Source organism: Seriola aureovittata, chromosome 6 (genome assembly GCF_021018895.1).
Source record: "Seriola aureovittata isolate HTS-2021-v1 ecotype China chromosome 6, ASM2101889v1, whole genome shotgun sequence".
In the NCBI taxonomy this organism is placed as follows: domain Eukaryota; kingdom Metazoa; phylum Chordata; class Actinopteri; order Carangiformes; family Carangidae; genus Seriola; species Seriola aureovittata.
The window spans coordinates 3,831,006-3,845,141 of NC_079369.1; the positions used below are offsets into that span (position 1 = coordinate 3,831,006).

At 41.0% G+C, this 14,136-nt stretch overlaps 1 protein-coding gene across 2 annotated transcripts; it reads right to left on the bottom strand.

Moving 5' to 3' along the window:
* Window positions 1-1,230: 1,230 nt before the first annotated feature.
* boka (BCL2 family apoptosis regulator BOK a) lies at window positions 1,231-10,583 on the bottom strand. 2 transcript variants are annotated; one of them, XM_056379573.1, is made up of 5 exons: window positions 10,322-10,583; window positions 9,739-10,197; window positions 7,781-7,909; window positions 4,605-4,768; window positions 1,231-2,477 (listed from the first exon to the last, which is right to left on the bottom strand). In XM_056379573.1, the coding sequence occupies exons 2-5, from the start codon at window positions 9,950-9,952 to the stop codon at window positions 2,352-2,354; spliced, it is 633 nt and encodes a 210-aa protein (XP_056235548.1). In that variant the 5' UTR covers window positions 9,953-10,197; window positions 10,322-10,583; the 3' UTR covers window positions 1,231-2,351. The 2 variants fall into 2 exon arrangements, with proteins under 2 accessions (XP_056235548.1, XP_056235547.1); XM_056379572.1 differs by having other exon boundaries at window positions 9,739-10,083; window positions 10,322-10,582.
* Between the last annotated feature and the right edge of the window lie 3,553 nt (window positions 10,584-14,136).

Below are 14,136 nucleotides of genomic sequence, written 5' to 3' on the forward strand. Positions count from 1 at the left end.
TTGACCACAAAGCAGTTAATATAAATATTTTTTTCCCATTTAACAAATTCCTATAGCCTTTAGTTAGGAAGTTAGTACAAGCCTTCTTGTACATTATCCTCAAAAATCACGTCTTCTTCATTCAGAATTGTAAACAAACTCATTTGATCAGTAATGGCTGCCCCTAGAATTTTAAGTGACATTTAGGCCTACAGGCAGAAGCTGGGTGGATGGGTGAGCATATTCATCAAAATTTCTTCACTTAAAAAAATCCAAACTGAAATAAATCAATCAGTAAACCATGAAGTATGTCATTTAATTATTCTAAAAAGATTGATACAAATTATTCAGTTCTTACAGTTATCTTTACTGATACAATTTCTCAAAACAAAAACAAAACAAACAGCAAAGTCTAAACTCCATTAAGAACTGCAATATAATAATATCCATAGTAAGAGATAGGATATTACTATCAGTGTAAGGGTGAAGTGTAACAGGAATGGTTTGAGATGCAGTGTTAAACACCCAAGCTTCAGTGGGGGTCAGCAGTTTACAAATAAACTATACAGGAGAATTATTACTCATATTTAGTCATAAGTCATTAAGTACTTAGTTAGAAAAATGAGGTGGACGATGTCTCACGGTGGTTGGAGACGTGTCTGAACATAACGAATGCAGATGCCTCCACACAGCTTCACTGCATAGAACAATTGAGAAATTACCATCCAGTCATGTACTGTGGCATGTATGAAAATGCTGAGCAGGCCCAGGTGATTCAGATTTTTTTTTATCAAGATGGCAAGAGGAAAAGATTTATCTTTAAGCAAGGTCCATTGTTGGGGCACAGATGGCACGAGCTTCAGGCACAAAGACGGCTCAGCTGGAGAGTGTTTCAATAGAAACTGGGACTAAAGTGAGATCTGCATTTCAGTAAATAGGGATGGAAATTGTTGAGCTGTGATGCTCGTGCATTAGTTCAGTATGTAAGGAAAAACAGAAGAGCAGCTCTTTTTCAGGTGACTGAGAATGTCAATGCACGACGTGATGAGACTGTGTCAGCAATAAGTCATAGAGAGGAATATTATAGTAGGGTTGCAGTGCATGAATCCCTCATTACTTGACCCCTGAAGTGAGGGGATCCAGTGGCTCTGTCATGTTGTGGGGGTCATTGTGCTGCCATCTTGTCCCCTCAGAGAGAATGCTCACTGCAAATCAATACAAACTTACAAATTTACAATTGCAGACCCAAAGGATAGTTGTAAGAACCATTTATTAACATTAATATTTACAGATGCATGTAACTCATACAAATTTGCTTATTTTCTCTGTCGCCTAATCCTACGTGCCGTGTAAAAGTGAAATTATTCATGGAATAAATTCTACTCATATATTGAAATGTTATCAAAGTGCTCTAACTCAAAGAAAAAATACTGTTACTTAGCATTTCTGCCATCACAGTACAGCAATATAAACACACTGCCTCACAACGAAAAAGGAATACAGAGACCAAGAGCTGCATTGAACGTATAGTGCTGTCTGAAATACATTTTGTGGCAGGTGTAGGCTCAATTCATCTGACTCATTCGGGACTGGGGAGAGGGCCTAAAGGGCCTAAAGCAAGGACATCCTTACGTTAATTAACAGTTTCTTGTAGTTAACCATTAATAAGCTACTAGAACTTCAGTCAAAATATGTTCTCAAAGCTGACTAGTTGGTCCTGCTAGATACTAGCTATTGTGATGAGAAAAAGAAAACCCTTAAACAGAGACAGGATCGTTGTTGATGAAGCTGAAGCAAAATCTAAATCTGGAGTAAGACAGAGACTATCCTCCCTTCAGCAAAGAGAAAGACATACATGAACCCTTCCCCTTTTATGAGCCCCAAGCCCCCAGCTATTTTCATTCAGTCCTTTAGTTAGAAGAAGTATGATGCACTTTCCACTTATCTAGCATGGACTAGTCTGTTGGCCTGTGTATGCCATCCAGGTTAGACCACCATGAGTGATACAATAGTTACCACTTTCAACCACTAGAGGCAGCCAGACCCCTGGCGAACAGGCATCCGCATGGTCAACTCTGCTGTTTGTGGAAAAATGAAAAGCTAAAAACATTAACAGCGGGTGATTTTTAGACATTCACATCAAACGTGTGGCAATATTCTGTATAAGCTTTCAAAATAAATCGCCACGGCAAAGCAGAAGAAGCAGGACAAGTCCATTGTCTACGAATGGAATAGGTGTTCATCAGTGAAGGCTCAGTGCAAATGAGTGTAAACATAATCCAGAGCAGTGGATGCTTCAGCGGAGGAGTGGTGCTGGTGGTGGTGTGCAGTGCCGGTCAGTCTGCTCCAAATCCAGCATGTGACTTTGTCTTTCACTTCTCCCGCAGGAGGTACAACACAATGGCCTTCAGATAGTGTCCAAAGGCACAGGCAGCAGTCACCAGCCAGTGAGAGCGGAAGCTGGGATCAGTATTCACCACGCATTTTGTCACGTCCACCTGTAACAGCAGAGAGAACCCAGAGATCACCAAATGAACCGCGATGCTGATATAAAACAACACAGAAAAGTGGCTTTTGGAGCAAGAGTTCTCCTGTTGTGTGTGTTTCACAATGGTATCAATCCAACACATGTTGTTGATCAGTCAAGAATCTGCAGTGACAAGACGTACAACCTTCCCACAAATATGTTATTTCAAAGCCAAGGCCCACACTGTAATCTCAGCAATGCTTATTCAAACAGTCTACTGATAAACTATAACTTTCACAGCAAATGAAACACAACAGACAGTCCTGACACCAAACACTCCTCCTATCAATCTGGGCCCTTACATTACAAAATATTCAAAAGGTTTCCTACACGCTGACATCATCCCCCAGCGTAGAAATATTACAGTTTGAGTTCAGACTGCAGCTGCGGAATAAAAACAAGTCCCTCGTTTGTGCTTGTTAGGTCAGTTATACAATGCATTGCTCTTCATTTTGTCACACTCCATTTATTTTCAAAACACAGCCGACTTGGGTGCCATGTTTCTGGGTACACAAGCGTTCATTCGCTCAGTTGTTGTGCTCTTTCCAGCCGAGCAGAGCAGAGCACAGACAGAGGCTCGCTGCCAGGCCTTGTTACTTCTCGGGGGCTGAGTTTCACTTTATTGTTTCTGTGGGATTTTTCTTTTTTTTTATCGGGCAGGCTTTTCCCATAAACAGGAATCTACAGAAAGAACCACTTCTCTTCTATCTGATGCAGTTTGTGTGTAGCTGTCCTTGTTTATAAACCCCAAACAATTACTTGTTAAATTCAAGTCATCAGTTGTGGACGTGTCTTTCCTCATGCACTGTGATCTGATCAAATTCTAATTCTGTGTTAAAGAAACTATTATATATATATATATATATATATTATATATATATATATATATATATATATAGAGAGAGAGAGAGAGAGAGAGAGAGAGAGAGATTATAGCTACTATGACGTTTAAGTTCATAAAAGGGGAACAAGTACTGAAACATTAAAACAAACAATCCAGAGCACCAGTTCACTTATAGGTGATTATTGTGATCTGTTATAGTTACTAAAACCTGGTCATTAAATTACAGTTACTAATCATAAACTATATTCTGTAGAGTAAAAAGCCGATATGCAGAATATGACCTTCATTCTGTTGCTTGGCATCTTTAGGCCGAGCAGGAACATCTTCTGTTGGCCAAGCTAACGTCACTCAGCATTGTGTCTTCAATAAATATTAACTCGTCATCAGGTTGTGAATTTCTAGAGGACACCAACAGAATAAATGAATGATACTTAAACGTAATCAAGTGTAATAAGTTACGAAGCAATTAAAACAGTTAACAGGTTAATTAATAATCTGTAACCTGTTAGATTTCAACTGTAACCTTCCCAACACTGTGTGAGAGAGTTTACTACTTTCCTGTGCGGCGTCCCCTGTCATCATTATTGTACTTACACCTTATTATACTTAAACCTGATGTATTGCAGTTTCACATTACCACAGTGAGTCTGTGATATTTTCCATAGCAGAATATCACAGGGACCGTGTCTATCTGTTCAAAGCGTCTCAGATAACGAGGGAAGCGTCAGCAACTAATGAAATGATTAGACAATTAGTTCATTGACAGAAAATTAACTGGAAACTATTTTGATAATCAATTACTCAAGAAAAAAAAAGTTAATTTTCCAGCACAAATACCAAACATTTAATAGTTCCAGCTTTTCAAATGTTCAGATTTGGGCCTCACTGCTTTAAACCTTTGTAAATTAGTAAATCAGACAAAAAGAACAATTTGAAAATGTCGCCCTTAGTCTCTGGCAGTAGGACTCGGATGTTAAAATTACCGTACTTTATCATTTCAAGCCCTGTATAATATTGCTATGATATTCCCATATAGTATCCATGTTGGGATTTAGAACAGATGTAGTGGGGTTTAATGATTTTACAGTCAGCTTAACATACTTGGCCGCACCAAGCAAACACTGCCGCAGCTCTGTCAGCCATCAGTGTCGGTTTACCGTCGTCTAACTGCAGGCCTGAGATCAGCAGCACCGACAACATTCACATACAGACAAGCAGCCACACAATCAAGTAATCAGGTGAAGTATCTCTTACCCAGCCCCCTCTCCTTTTTAACCAGGAGGTCAGACTCTTGCGGACAAACTCCCCCATGCAGTCGACGATGGTATGGACCATGGCTGGATGACCGTGGCGTACACAGTCCACTGCCAAGGCCCCCGCCACGGCGTATAAAGACACCACCTTTCCCCATGTTACACCTGATAAAGACACACAGCTGTTAGAACAAAACACACGACACCCTTACTCAAAGCTTTATCCACAATCATTTACGTCCTGCGATCTGATGGACAAACAGTGAAAACAGGAAAGTGGAGTGACTGCTCTTTCTGAACGGCTGAAGTAGGTTTTGGGGCAGCAAAATGTCTGTGTCAGCAGTTCTCTTCAAAGATGGATGAACAAATTATAAAACCTCAGCAGCAGCCAGGCATGAGGCCTGCGTGCCTGCCTGTCCCACAAAGAAGAAAACCCAAACACAAGGCTGGGCGCAGCAGTCAGGCGGTGCGCCTCACCAGATTAGTGAGCAGATCATTTTTCCAACTTAGTTCTCCGTTCAGAGCGCCTTGAGATAATGCATGTTATGGTTTGACTCTGTATAAATAAAACTGAATTGAATTGATGTAGAGTAAAGCTTTCTGCCCCCACACCATTTACAGTCAAAGCTACAGACCATTCCTGTAGGGTTTATACTGTAGGTCCAACACATACAAACTGAGCCTCAACTCCATCCATCTTCTGCAACTGTCGTCTGATTCATTCCTAGGATCTCATAAACGGCGCTCGTGTTTCTCTTCAACGCTGATATCTGGACTTTGCAGGATGACGCGCTATTAAAACTGCTACTCGAATATTTAGTGAGTTTAGAAGAGATGAAACTTTTAAACCAAAGTTTTGGTACAAAGAATTAAAAAGACGCAACAAAAACATTAATGAAATAAAACAGAATTAAAAGATGTCTCCCCGTTGGAAAAAAAACTGTGTTAGTTTTAATGTAAGAATGTGATTATACTACAGTTTTTAAATATCCTGAATCAGGTAAAAAAAAAAAGATAAGTGGTTAAATGAGATGCACATTGCGTTGCACAAGGTGTAAAATAAAATGTCCATATCATGCAAATCAGTTTGAACAAATTAATTTTCCCAGTTGTCGTCGTGCTTAGAGTCATGAGGAAAGGCATTATGTGGATGTTGACGGGAAAAGAAATCTTATCAACAGAAAACAGCTTTGTTCTTATTTTCTTTAGACATTTCTGATTTCATGGAGATCCCACATGGGAGTTATGGGAGTTGACTAAATTAAAACTGGCCTCCTTCGGGAGCCTTGTGAGAGACAAACTAAAAAAAGAATGGCTGAAAACTGATGAACTGAAGCAGAGGCTGAGATATTGTGACTTTTAGTTTCCAGCATTGGTCAGGCTCTAAAATAAAAAAAAAAAACGCTGGATCCCAAAGTGCAACTCGTGTCTTTTGTTGCAAACTTCTTGCCAAACTCCACACGCTCAGTTTGTACATCTTCCCTTAAAATAAATGAAGTCTCCAATCTGAGATAACCCACATGAGATCACCAGGGGGCATTTTCTCATACTTGACAAAGCTGCTTTCAAAGCCACTGTTTAGCCAGGATCAATGTATTGCTCCTTTCAGTGCGACCTCACATAGGGTCCCACCTCAGGCGCTGGTTCGACTTGTGCTGTATACAGACCGACAATGTCCACTTTGTGCTTCAGTTAAGCTACTGAGGTGCCTCGGCTCTACGGTGGAAAATACATGCATTTCTCGATGTAAGGGAAAAAATTAAAAACATGTACGTGAACCAATAGGACGCCGCGTCAGACGGACCACTACTTGAGTAAAAGGGATACTCCAGTGGTGTAGCATTGTTCTTCCATAATGTTTGCAATTTTAAACGTGCTTTAACCGATTTGTTTAGCTCTGTTTTAAACACGTTCACTAGCTAGTGGCTAAATTTGTCTTCATACTAACTTTGCAGCAGGTTTATTTAAAGGTGAGGGCTGTAACACCAAAACAATGATCTGTAAGATGCTAAGACGCTCTGTGGAGCTGAGAGGAACTGAGAGCCTGGTGGAAAAATCCTCTGTGGGTTCGAGAAATCCAGTGACAACTTTCTCATTACACGCAGTAATTTGATCCATTGTTAAATAAATGTTTCAAGAAAAGGGAAGTCGAAGGAAACAAAAGGCATCTCATCCTGCACTGCTGCACAGTTCAACATGCAGGATGTCAGAAAATATTTTAGCCGTGGTTTATCGGTGCCTTGTGGAAAGCGGCGCTACATTTGTGACTGAGCTCATGCACATTAAAAAAGCTTGTGGTCATTATCTACTGCTGCGCATAACTTCCTCTTCACACTGAGACAAGTCTAGACCGTCAGCTTTACTGTATGTCCCACTTTTTAAAACCTGTAAACTGAAACTAAAGCCTCACTGCAATTTGTTTTTCCTTGTGTAAATCCTTAAATAAACACTGCAGTCATAATCATAACCACAGGAGCATGTTTGGATTAAGGTACATGTTCTTTCATTTTAATATATTTGAAGTGGGCAACAATTTTTCTAAGTGACTCTGCTCCTACCAAGGAACAGACTAATCTGATTTTCTTCAGTTTACAGTTGACTCTTAATTACCTTTGCAGCGGATTGCTTTGTTACATTCCCTGAGGAAGAAGCCAGCTGAGATACATGACTGAACTCCTGGGGTGGGGTTCAAACTGTCCGTAACAATCACTCACTCCAGCAACATGTTAACCTAATATGGGCTGAATTTTCCTCTAGGTTTCCTTTCCTGGAGGGGATAATGACAGCAACAAAATGTCTCTGACTAACTACAGGATCCTGTGGTCAGCCTACTTTAGAAGTGTTTACATGGAAAAAGCAGACTGAAATTAGTTTATTTTAGGCAGGAAAACTTGAATGTTAATTAAAACGAAAAAGCATCAATAGGAGAAGTAACATTTGCACTCCAAACTTTCAATATCTTTATCGTAAAAGCCTCAAGCTCTGAAGTTCCTCCTTCCCATTTAAAACTAAATGAAGAACTTCCCTAAAAGGACCGACATCTTCCTTTATTTTCAAGTCCAGGTTTGTGAAGGTCAGAAACAAACCTGATAACAAAGCACTAAAGTTAGTTCCCATGATGTAGGCCTGCATGCATGGCTTGATTTACAGCGCATCTACATTTTGACGAGGACGTACCCGTGGAGAAAATGTCTGCAGCCACAGCCAGGAAGGCGTCGGACACCACGCTCTCCGATGCCACTGTGATGTTTAGCTGTCGCGCTACGTTGCGGTAAACGTTGGGTCGAAGGTATTCCAACTCATTACCTGGCAAAAACAAAAGAAAATAAACTGTTTCAAGTGTTTTCTTACTTTGCACTTCCTATTTTAAAAAAAGAAGAAGCGATAACACAATATTCCTGTTACAAATGAAAAGCTGAATTCATAAGCGATAAAACACAATATGACCAGTAGCTAATGGTGGCTAATATAGGCTAATGTTAGCAAACTTAAGTAAATATGTCTGTATAACAGACATTACAGAGTTAATTGGCTGACTCTATTAACCCACTTCACTTGTGCTACTGTTACAATAGGTTAGCAGATTAGCTAAATGCTAAATGCAGCAGTTAATTGGACATAATTATCATTTGTGGCCACAGCTGCTGCTGTTTAGCAAAAGCGACATGTTTTCGCTTTTAATTTAAAGGTGTATTTTGATAATAAGTTTTGACTTTTGCAGAGAGTTTGATGACAAGGTTGGTTAAATGCGTGGCTAAAGCCTGTTAGCTTAACTTGGTATAAAGAAAGAAGCAAGCTTGGCTCTGTTCGAAGGTACCAATAACTAGCTGGAGTCTCCGCTGGTTCCCGGTCAAGAAATAGTCTGGCATGTAATTGTTGTTTTTACATTGCACAGTTCTGACACACTAAACAAACAAGATTTAACTTGTTAATTAGTGAGTTTTAAAGATGCCGCTAGGTGGATTTTGTTACCTTCGGACAGCTTCAATTTAGCTATTTCAACCTGTGTCAAGTCTTTGTGCTAAGCTAAGTGGTAGCAGCTACAGATTTACTGATGTACTGTACAGACATGAGAGTGATATCCATCCAACAAAAATGTGAATAACTGCACTTTCCAGAATGTTGTTTTCACCTGAACTTTTAATCTGTGAACTGTAGATGCTTTTCCTGTAACTCGGTAGACTTTAAAATGAACCAAAAAGTCCAAAATAAACAGAGTTACTATCTATAATAGATGTTGGTCTCAGAGGTTTGCCAACCCTGTTTTGATTTTAATTTTTTTTAGCTAATTTTGGAGACTGCCTGCCCAGATGTGTTCCCGATTGTTTCCTTTTGTTTTTTCTTCCACAAACACATTCTACTTTGATTAGATCTGAGTTTCCAGCAACTTTCATAACTAGCCAAACCAGATGTGGGCTATGTTAAGTGAAATGTCACACTTGAAGAGCCATCTGTAGTCTATCAGTTTTCATAGTGGGCAGACATCCAGGCAGGGAAAATAAAACTGAAACGAAACCATGTCCCTTTTTTTTTTTCTGGGGATTCCCTGGAATTACTTCAAGGTCTTCCACTGAAAACGAAAGGTGTTCTCACAACACCTTTCTGGATGATGAAATGTAATGACAAACTGGATCATGGCCAGGATTTTTTTTTTATGTCCTTGAATCCAGGCAGCCGCATCCACCCCACAGGACAATTTTGAAGAGATTTAAGTATTTATCTATTAAAAACAGCTCTACATACACAGTTTCCCTACATGAGGGTTAGAGTTCGCTTTATACCACCAGGTATAAATTCCATTTATTGTTAAAATGCTCTCATGTGTTTTTTCTTAACCTAAAAGTGGTCAAATGAAAGTCAATTGGTACATTTCTTTTTTTTCTTTAAATAACCAGCATGTTAAACTTAAATTCATAGACTGTTAAATGCACTTTAGGCCCTGACATCCCAAGGAAAAAAACAAAGACATAACCTTTGCCCTCTCAATGTCAACCATAGCAGAAATGTAACCGTCTGTGGGGATATTATAGTTGTACTATTTGCCTTTAAATACTGTAAAATAATGTTATTTGTAGTGTTGTTGTGTCCTGCTGAATGATGCTCTATGGAGTTTTAGGTGAACCATCTAAACTTACCCAGCCACAGCAGAACCGTCGATATCTCTCCCAGCGTCCCACCTGATGCAGCCAGCCCATGTTCGGGATTAGACCAGCCTACGCCAGCACGGTTCAGCCTGGAATGGATGTAGTCCCTGCACAGTGCTTTGGCCTGGGACACCAACTCCTTGTCGGTGGGGGAGCGGTCAAACACCTCAGCCGCAAACACAGAGGAGCGGCGCAACATCTCCATGCCCCTGTCATCCGCCACGGAGTGCGCTGCTCACCTCCCCGCCTCCACCGCCACACACAGCGGCCACTTCTCCCCGGCACACGTCCTCCAAATTCCTCTTCTCGCAGACAACAAGACCTCTGGAGATTACCCTGAATAACAAACACGCGGATTAGTTTGTGGGCATCCTTTGATAGCCTGGATAAAGCTGTCCTAAGCAGGCGCAATCACAGTCCACTGAAGCTGCAGGTTATATAAACCCCAGGCTGGAGAGAGAGAGGAGGAAAAGTTTCACACTAGACCAGAGAACTTACGTATTCTCCATAAAGTTAGTATTAGTGCGCATATACCCGCTTATAATGAAGGCAAACGCAATTAAATTATTCTTACCCGAGAATTAATATGCTGATAATCCCCACCTACACTATCATCTTTACACGGGCTCCATCTTCGCTCGTCACTGAGCCGAAAAGTGGTTTTGGTCGCTGACTTCTGTGAACTGAGGATTCACCGCCAATCCAGGCGCAAAAACTGCTCCAAGTTTACAGTCTGACAGGCTTTCCTTCTAAGGGCACTTATTGTGGAGTCCAAAGGCGGAGATAAGGGGGACCAACACAAGCCCCGCCCCTCCGGCTCCCATCCCAACTCACACGACTAACACACACTGGATTTATCAAAGGTGTGAATGCATAATAAAAAACCAGCAATCCTCAGCTCCAACTAGTCTATTCTGTTATTTTCTATGGAACAGGAAACACGCAGGAAGCTTGCCAAAATAAAACACTTAATTTTGTCTAAATCATCCGGACTGTGTGAGTGGTGTACTAATGATGAGTGCAGGCTGTGAAGCAGAAACTAGTACCCGTTAGAAGGTGAAATGCTGCCCACAGTGAATAAATACTATAAGTTTAAAAGTGCAAAGGATAGTATAAATATAAATATGGTTAAAAAAAAACTCTTAAAGGGTTATTACAACAATTTCTTATTGCACTTCTGCAAAGTTGGGGGAGATGGATTTAAAAAAGAATAGTAAAAGTCAAAGCAGCAGAGAGTGACATATACTGACTTTTAGCCCCTAGTATGAGTCAGGCTCCATAAACACACAATCCTACATTTCTTATAAGGCAACCTTACCATTAAAAAAACTCCATGCCCCCATTTTGCAGCTGCAGGCTCACTGGTAAGACTTTTAGTTTGCAAGCCAAGCTAAGAGAGAAGATAACACTGCTGACAAATACATTAGACAACTGTGAGTCAGTGGTCAGATTTATCTTTGCAAAGCTTAGGCACCATGAAAATATGCAATATACAAGTAAGTCCTTTGGAGATGCAGATAAAACTCCCTGTCAAGTCCACCGTTCAAAATTTGACCTAGCAGTAAATGAAAATTCACTTGCACACTATAAACTTTAATAATATATTATAATGTCAATAGCGTAAAAGTTGCATTTATATGCAGGGAAATACAATATATTTCAAGAATGGTTTGATGTTTGGGGAAATACATTTATTTGCTTTGCTGATACCACTAGGCTAGCTCTAGCAGCTAGTTAGCTTAGACTTAGCACAGAGTGGAAACAGGGAAACTGCTAGCCTAGTTTAAACAGATGAGACATAAGATGTTAACTAGGGAGTATTCATTGCTGGTATGTGTACTGTATTTTGTAAAACCAGGCTAATTTAACTGAATGAAAAAAAAAGTAAACTTGTTAGACTCATGATTCAGTGTTTGTGTACGGCCCTGCTGGTGTTGTACCTTTAATAGGAGGACCTTACAGTCAAATTCTGCCTGCTCATAATATAGTATTTCAATTGAGAAATGTCAGTTAGGCTATTGTGTGTTTCCTGTATGACATACTAATCTAGCGGTGAGTGCAGTTGGCCATGATAAGGATTTGAAACCAACACATTGCACCGTCTCCGTTGTGAAAGCAACATAATTCTTGATCGTATTCACGTCGTAGATGTAAAATTGTTATCTGCAAACTATTTACCGACTGAACCCATTAAATTGAGATAGTGGAATAAATGCGCCGTGTAGCCAAGTCGTTTTGAAAATAAAACATCATGACAGCAGACAGCGGTGTCTCACACGTCTTCGCCACTCCCTAAAAGAAAACTGTTCGAGTTGATTTCCTTGGCAGGTGAGCCGTATTGGCATTTCAGGGGAGGCCGCCCCACCCAATTTCCATGCTGTTTGGACTTGCCTGAGGAATGCCCCTGCTTTGTTTGGGGTGGCTCAACAGTTTTGCAGAGCCCTGTTTGAGTAATACGGCAGGCAAGAAAAACTGTAACCGACAACTTAATTATTGACAAGGCTCAGTGAGACCTTTTATTCTCTACACGGGTACACTCAAACAAAATTCCCTCGTACCGGATGAGGCGTTGTTACACTGGTTTGGCTTAGGTTTCACGAGACAGTTTCAGTGTGCAAAACTCTTCTAGCCGTGAAACTCAAAATGCTGTCCTAGCATATATATGCAGCCACATCTCAGCAACTTACACTTGCAAGCATTTTGTTTAGTTTTTATTAAGTTTTTTAATTTGTTAATGTGGGCTGGTGAGAGAGACGGGGATAGATAGATAGATAGATAGATAGATAGATAGATCCCACCAGCACCCAGTCTTAAGTTTACATTCTACATCCTCCTCTGGTTGAGGAACCTGAGAAGTCTCTCCTGTGGCTGGACAAGCTCAGCTCCTCCTCAGAACTTGAGTCGTCGTGACCCGGCAGCCTCTCCCTCAGTGCCCTCACCTCGTCACGAAGGGCGTTCACCTGCTCCTGAAGTGCCCGAACCGTCTCAGCGATGCTTTGAACTGCTTCTGGCATCCACAGTTCTGCTTTCAGTCTGTACTCCCTCGTCTCCTTCGTGTCTCTCAGTTCTCTTTCCTTCTTGGACATTGTCTGAAGCTCCAGGACCTCTCTCTGCAGAGTTTCGTTGACTTGCAGCGTCTCTTTTTCGACCTCACTTTTTAGTTTTTTCATGGTCTCGATCTCTCTCTGCAAGATCTCTCTCTCCTGGTCCCACGCCTTTCGGTTCAAGGTCACCTCTTTGGTGATGGCATCCACTTTCTCCTGTAGAGCCTCCTTCTCCTGCAGGGCCCCTTTCTGCTTTTCCTTCGCCTCACAACTCTGTTTGGTCAGGACCTCGATTCGCTGGTGAAAAGTCTCTCGCTCCTTCTCCCAAACCTTAAGATTATTCGACACTCGAGACACAGCACCTGTGGGCTTTGTCAGTCGATTAATGTTTTTCTGAAAGGCATCTATGTCTTCAGCAATTATGTCACTTTCTGTGCAGAGGACACTGTTTTTGTCGGTGAGGACCTGGTTGTCCTGGCAGAAGGACTCATAGTCTGCACCGTTGTTGATTCGCTGATGGAAATCTATATCATCTGTGCCCCTTAATTCAGGGACCCTGCTGGTGTCCTGCTGGCCCGTCAGGTCATTCAGAGTTTTCTGCAACATCTCCCTCTTTTGAATGAGGTGTTTCTTAATGAGGCAGAGCGCTCTGTTTTTACGGAGGAGGACACTATTGGTTTCGCGTATCAATTCAAAATCATTGTGTGCAGTGTTGCTCCCCTGCGACTCCATTTTGTAATTGTTGTGAGTCAAAAATGTAATTCTCTGTTGTTTTTGAGCAGAAACACTGTCAGTCGCCGCAGTTACTCCGCTGGCTTTTTTTCAAATTGCATTCGTGCGTAAGACGTGCCCGAATTTATACCGGCGGTTTACCGGAAGTGACGTGGCAATTGGACTAGCTTCGATCTCGTTACCGCCGCAACGTTATGCGTCAACGCCATTACGCTCGAGTGTAAGTGCGCATGCGTATAAATCGAATCCTGTAACACTGGAGAACTAGTTCAGATAACTCCTGAAAGAAATGAGCTTCACCTACAGTTTGTCTGGTTTGTACCTTTGCAAATAGTGAATCAAAAATAATATTTTTTTTAATGTTTAGACAGGAATCAGTTATGGCTTATTTTTAAAAGATGCTGCAAACCAGTGGCTAAAAATGACCTAAAAGGGCAAAGGTTTAGTATTATGTGCAGTAAAAGTGATCTGGCAAAGCTTCTTGTGAAGTACTTTGAGGTAAACACCTAAAATGTAAAAGTTTCTCATTAGACATTTGGTGGACAGCTGCTGTCGAGATGTTTTCTGCAACACACATTATGTAAAACAGCCTGTAACTGTAACTGTCTGAAAA

Coding starts and splice junctions, on each gene's coding strand:
- boka (XM_056379573.1), bottom strand. CDS start 9,952: ATGGAGATGTTGCGCCGCTCCTCTGTGTTTGCGGCTGAGGTGTTTGAC. Junction 7,910..9,738: donor GACGGTTCTGCTGTGGCTGG/GTAAGTTTAGAT, acceptor TGTTTTTGCCAG/GTAATGAGTTGGAATACCTT. Junction 4,769..7,780: donor TGCAGACATTTTCTCCACGG/GTACGTCCTCGT, acceptor TGTCTTTATCAG/GTGTAACATGGGGAAAGGTG.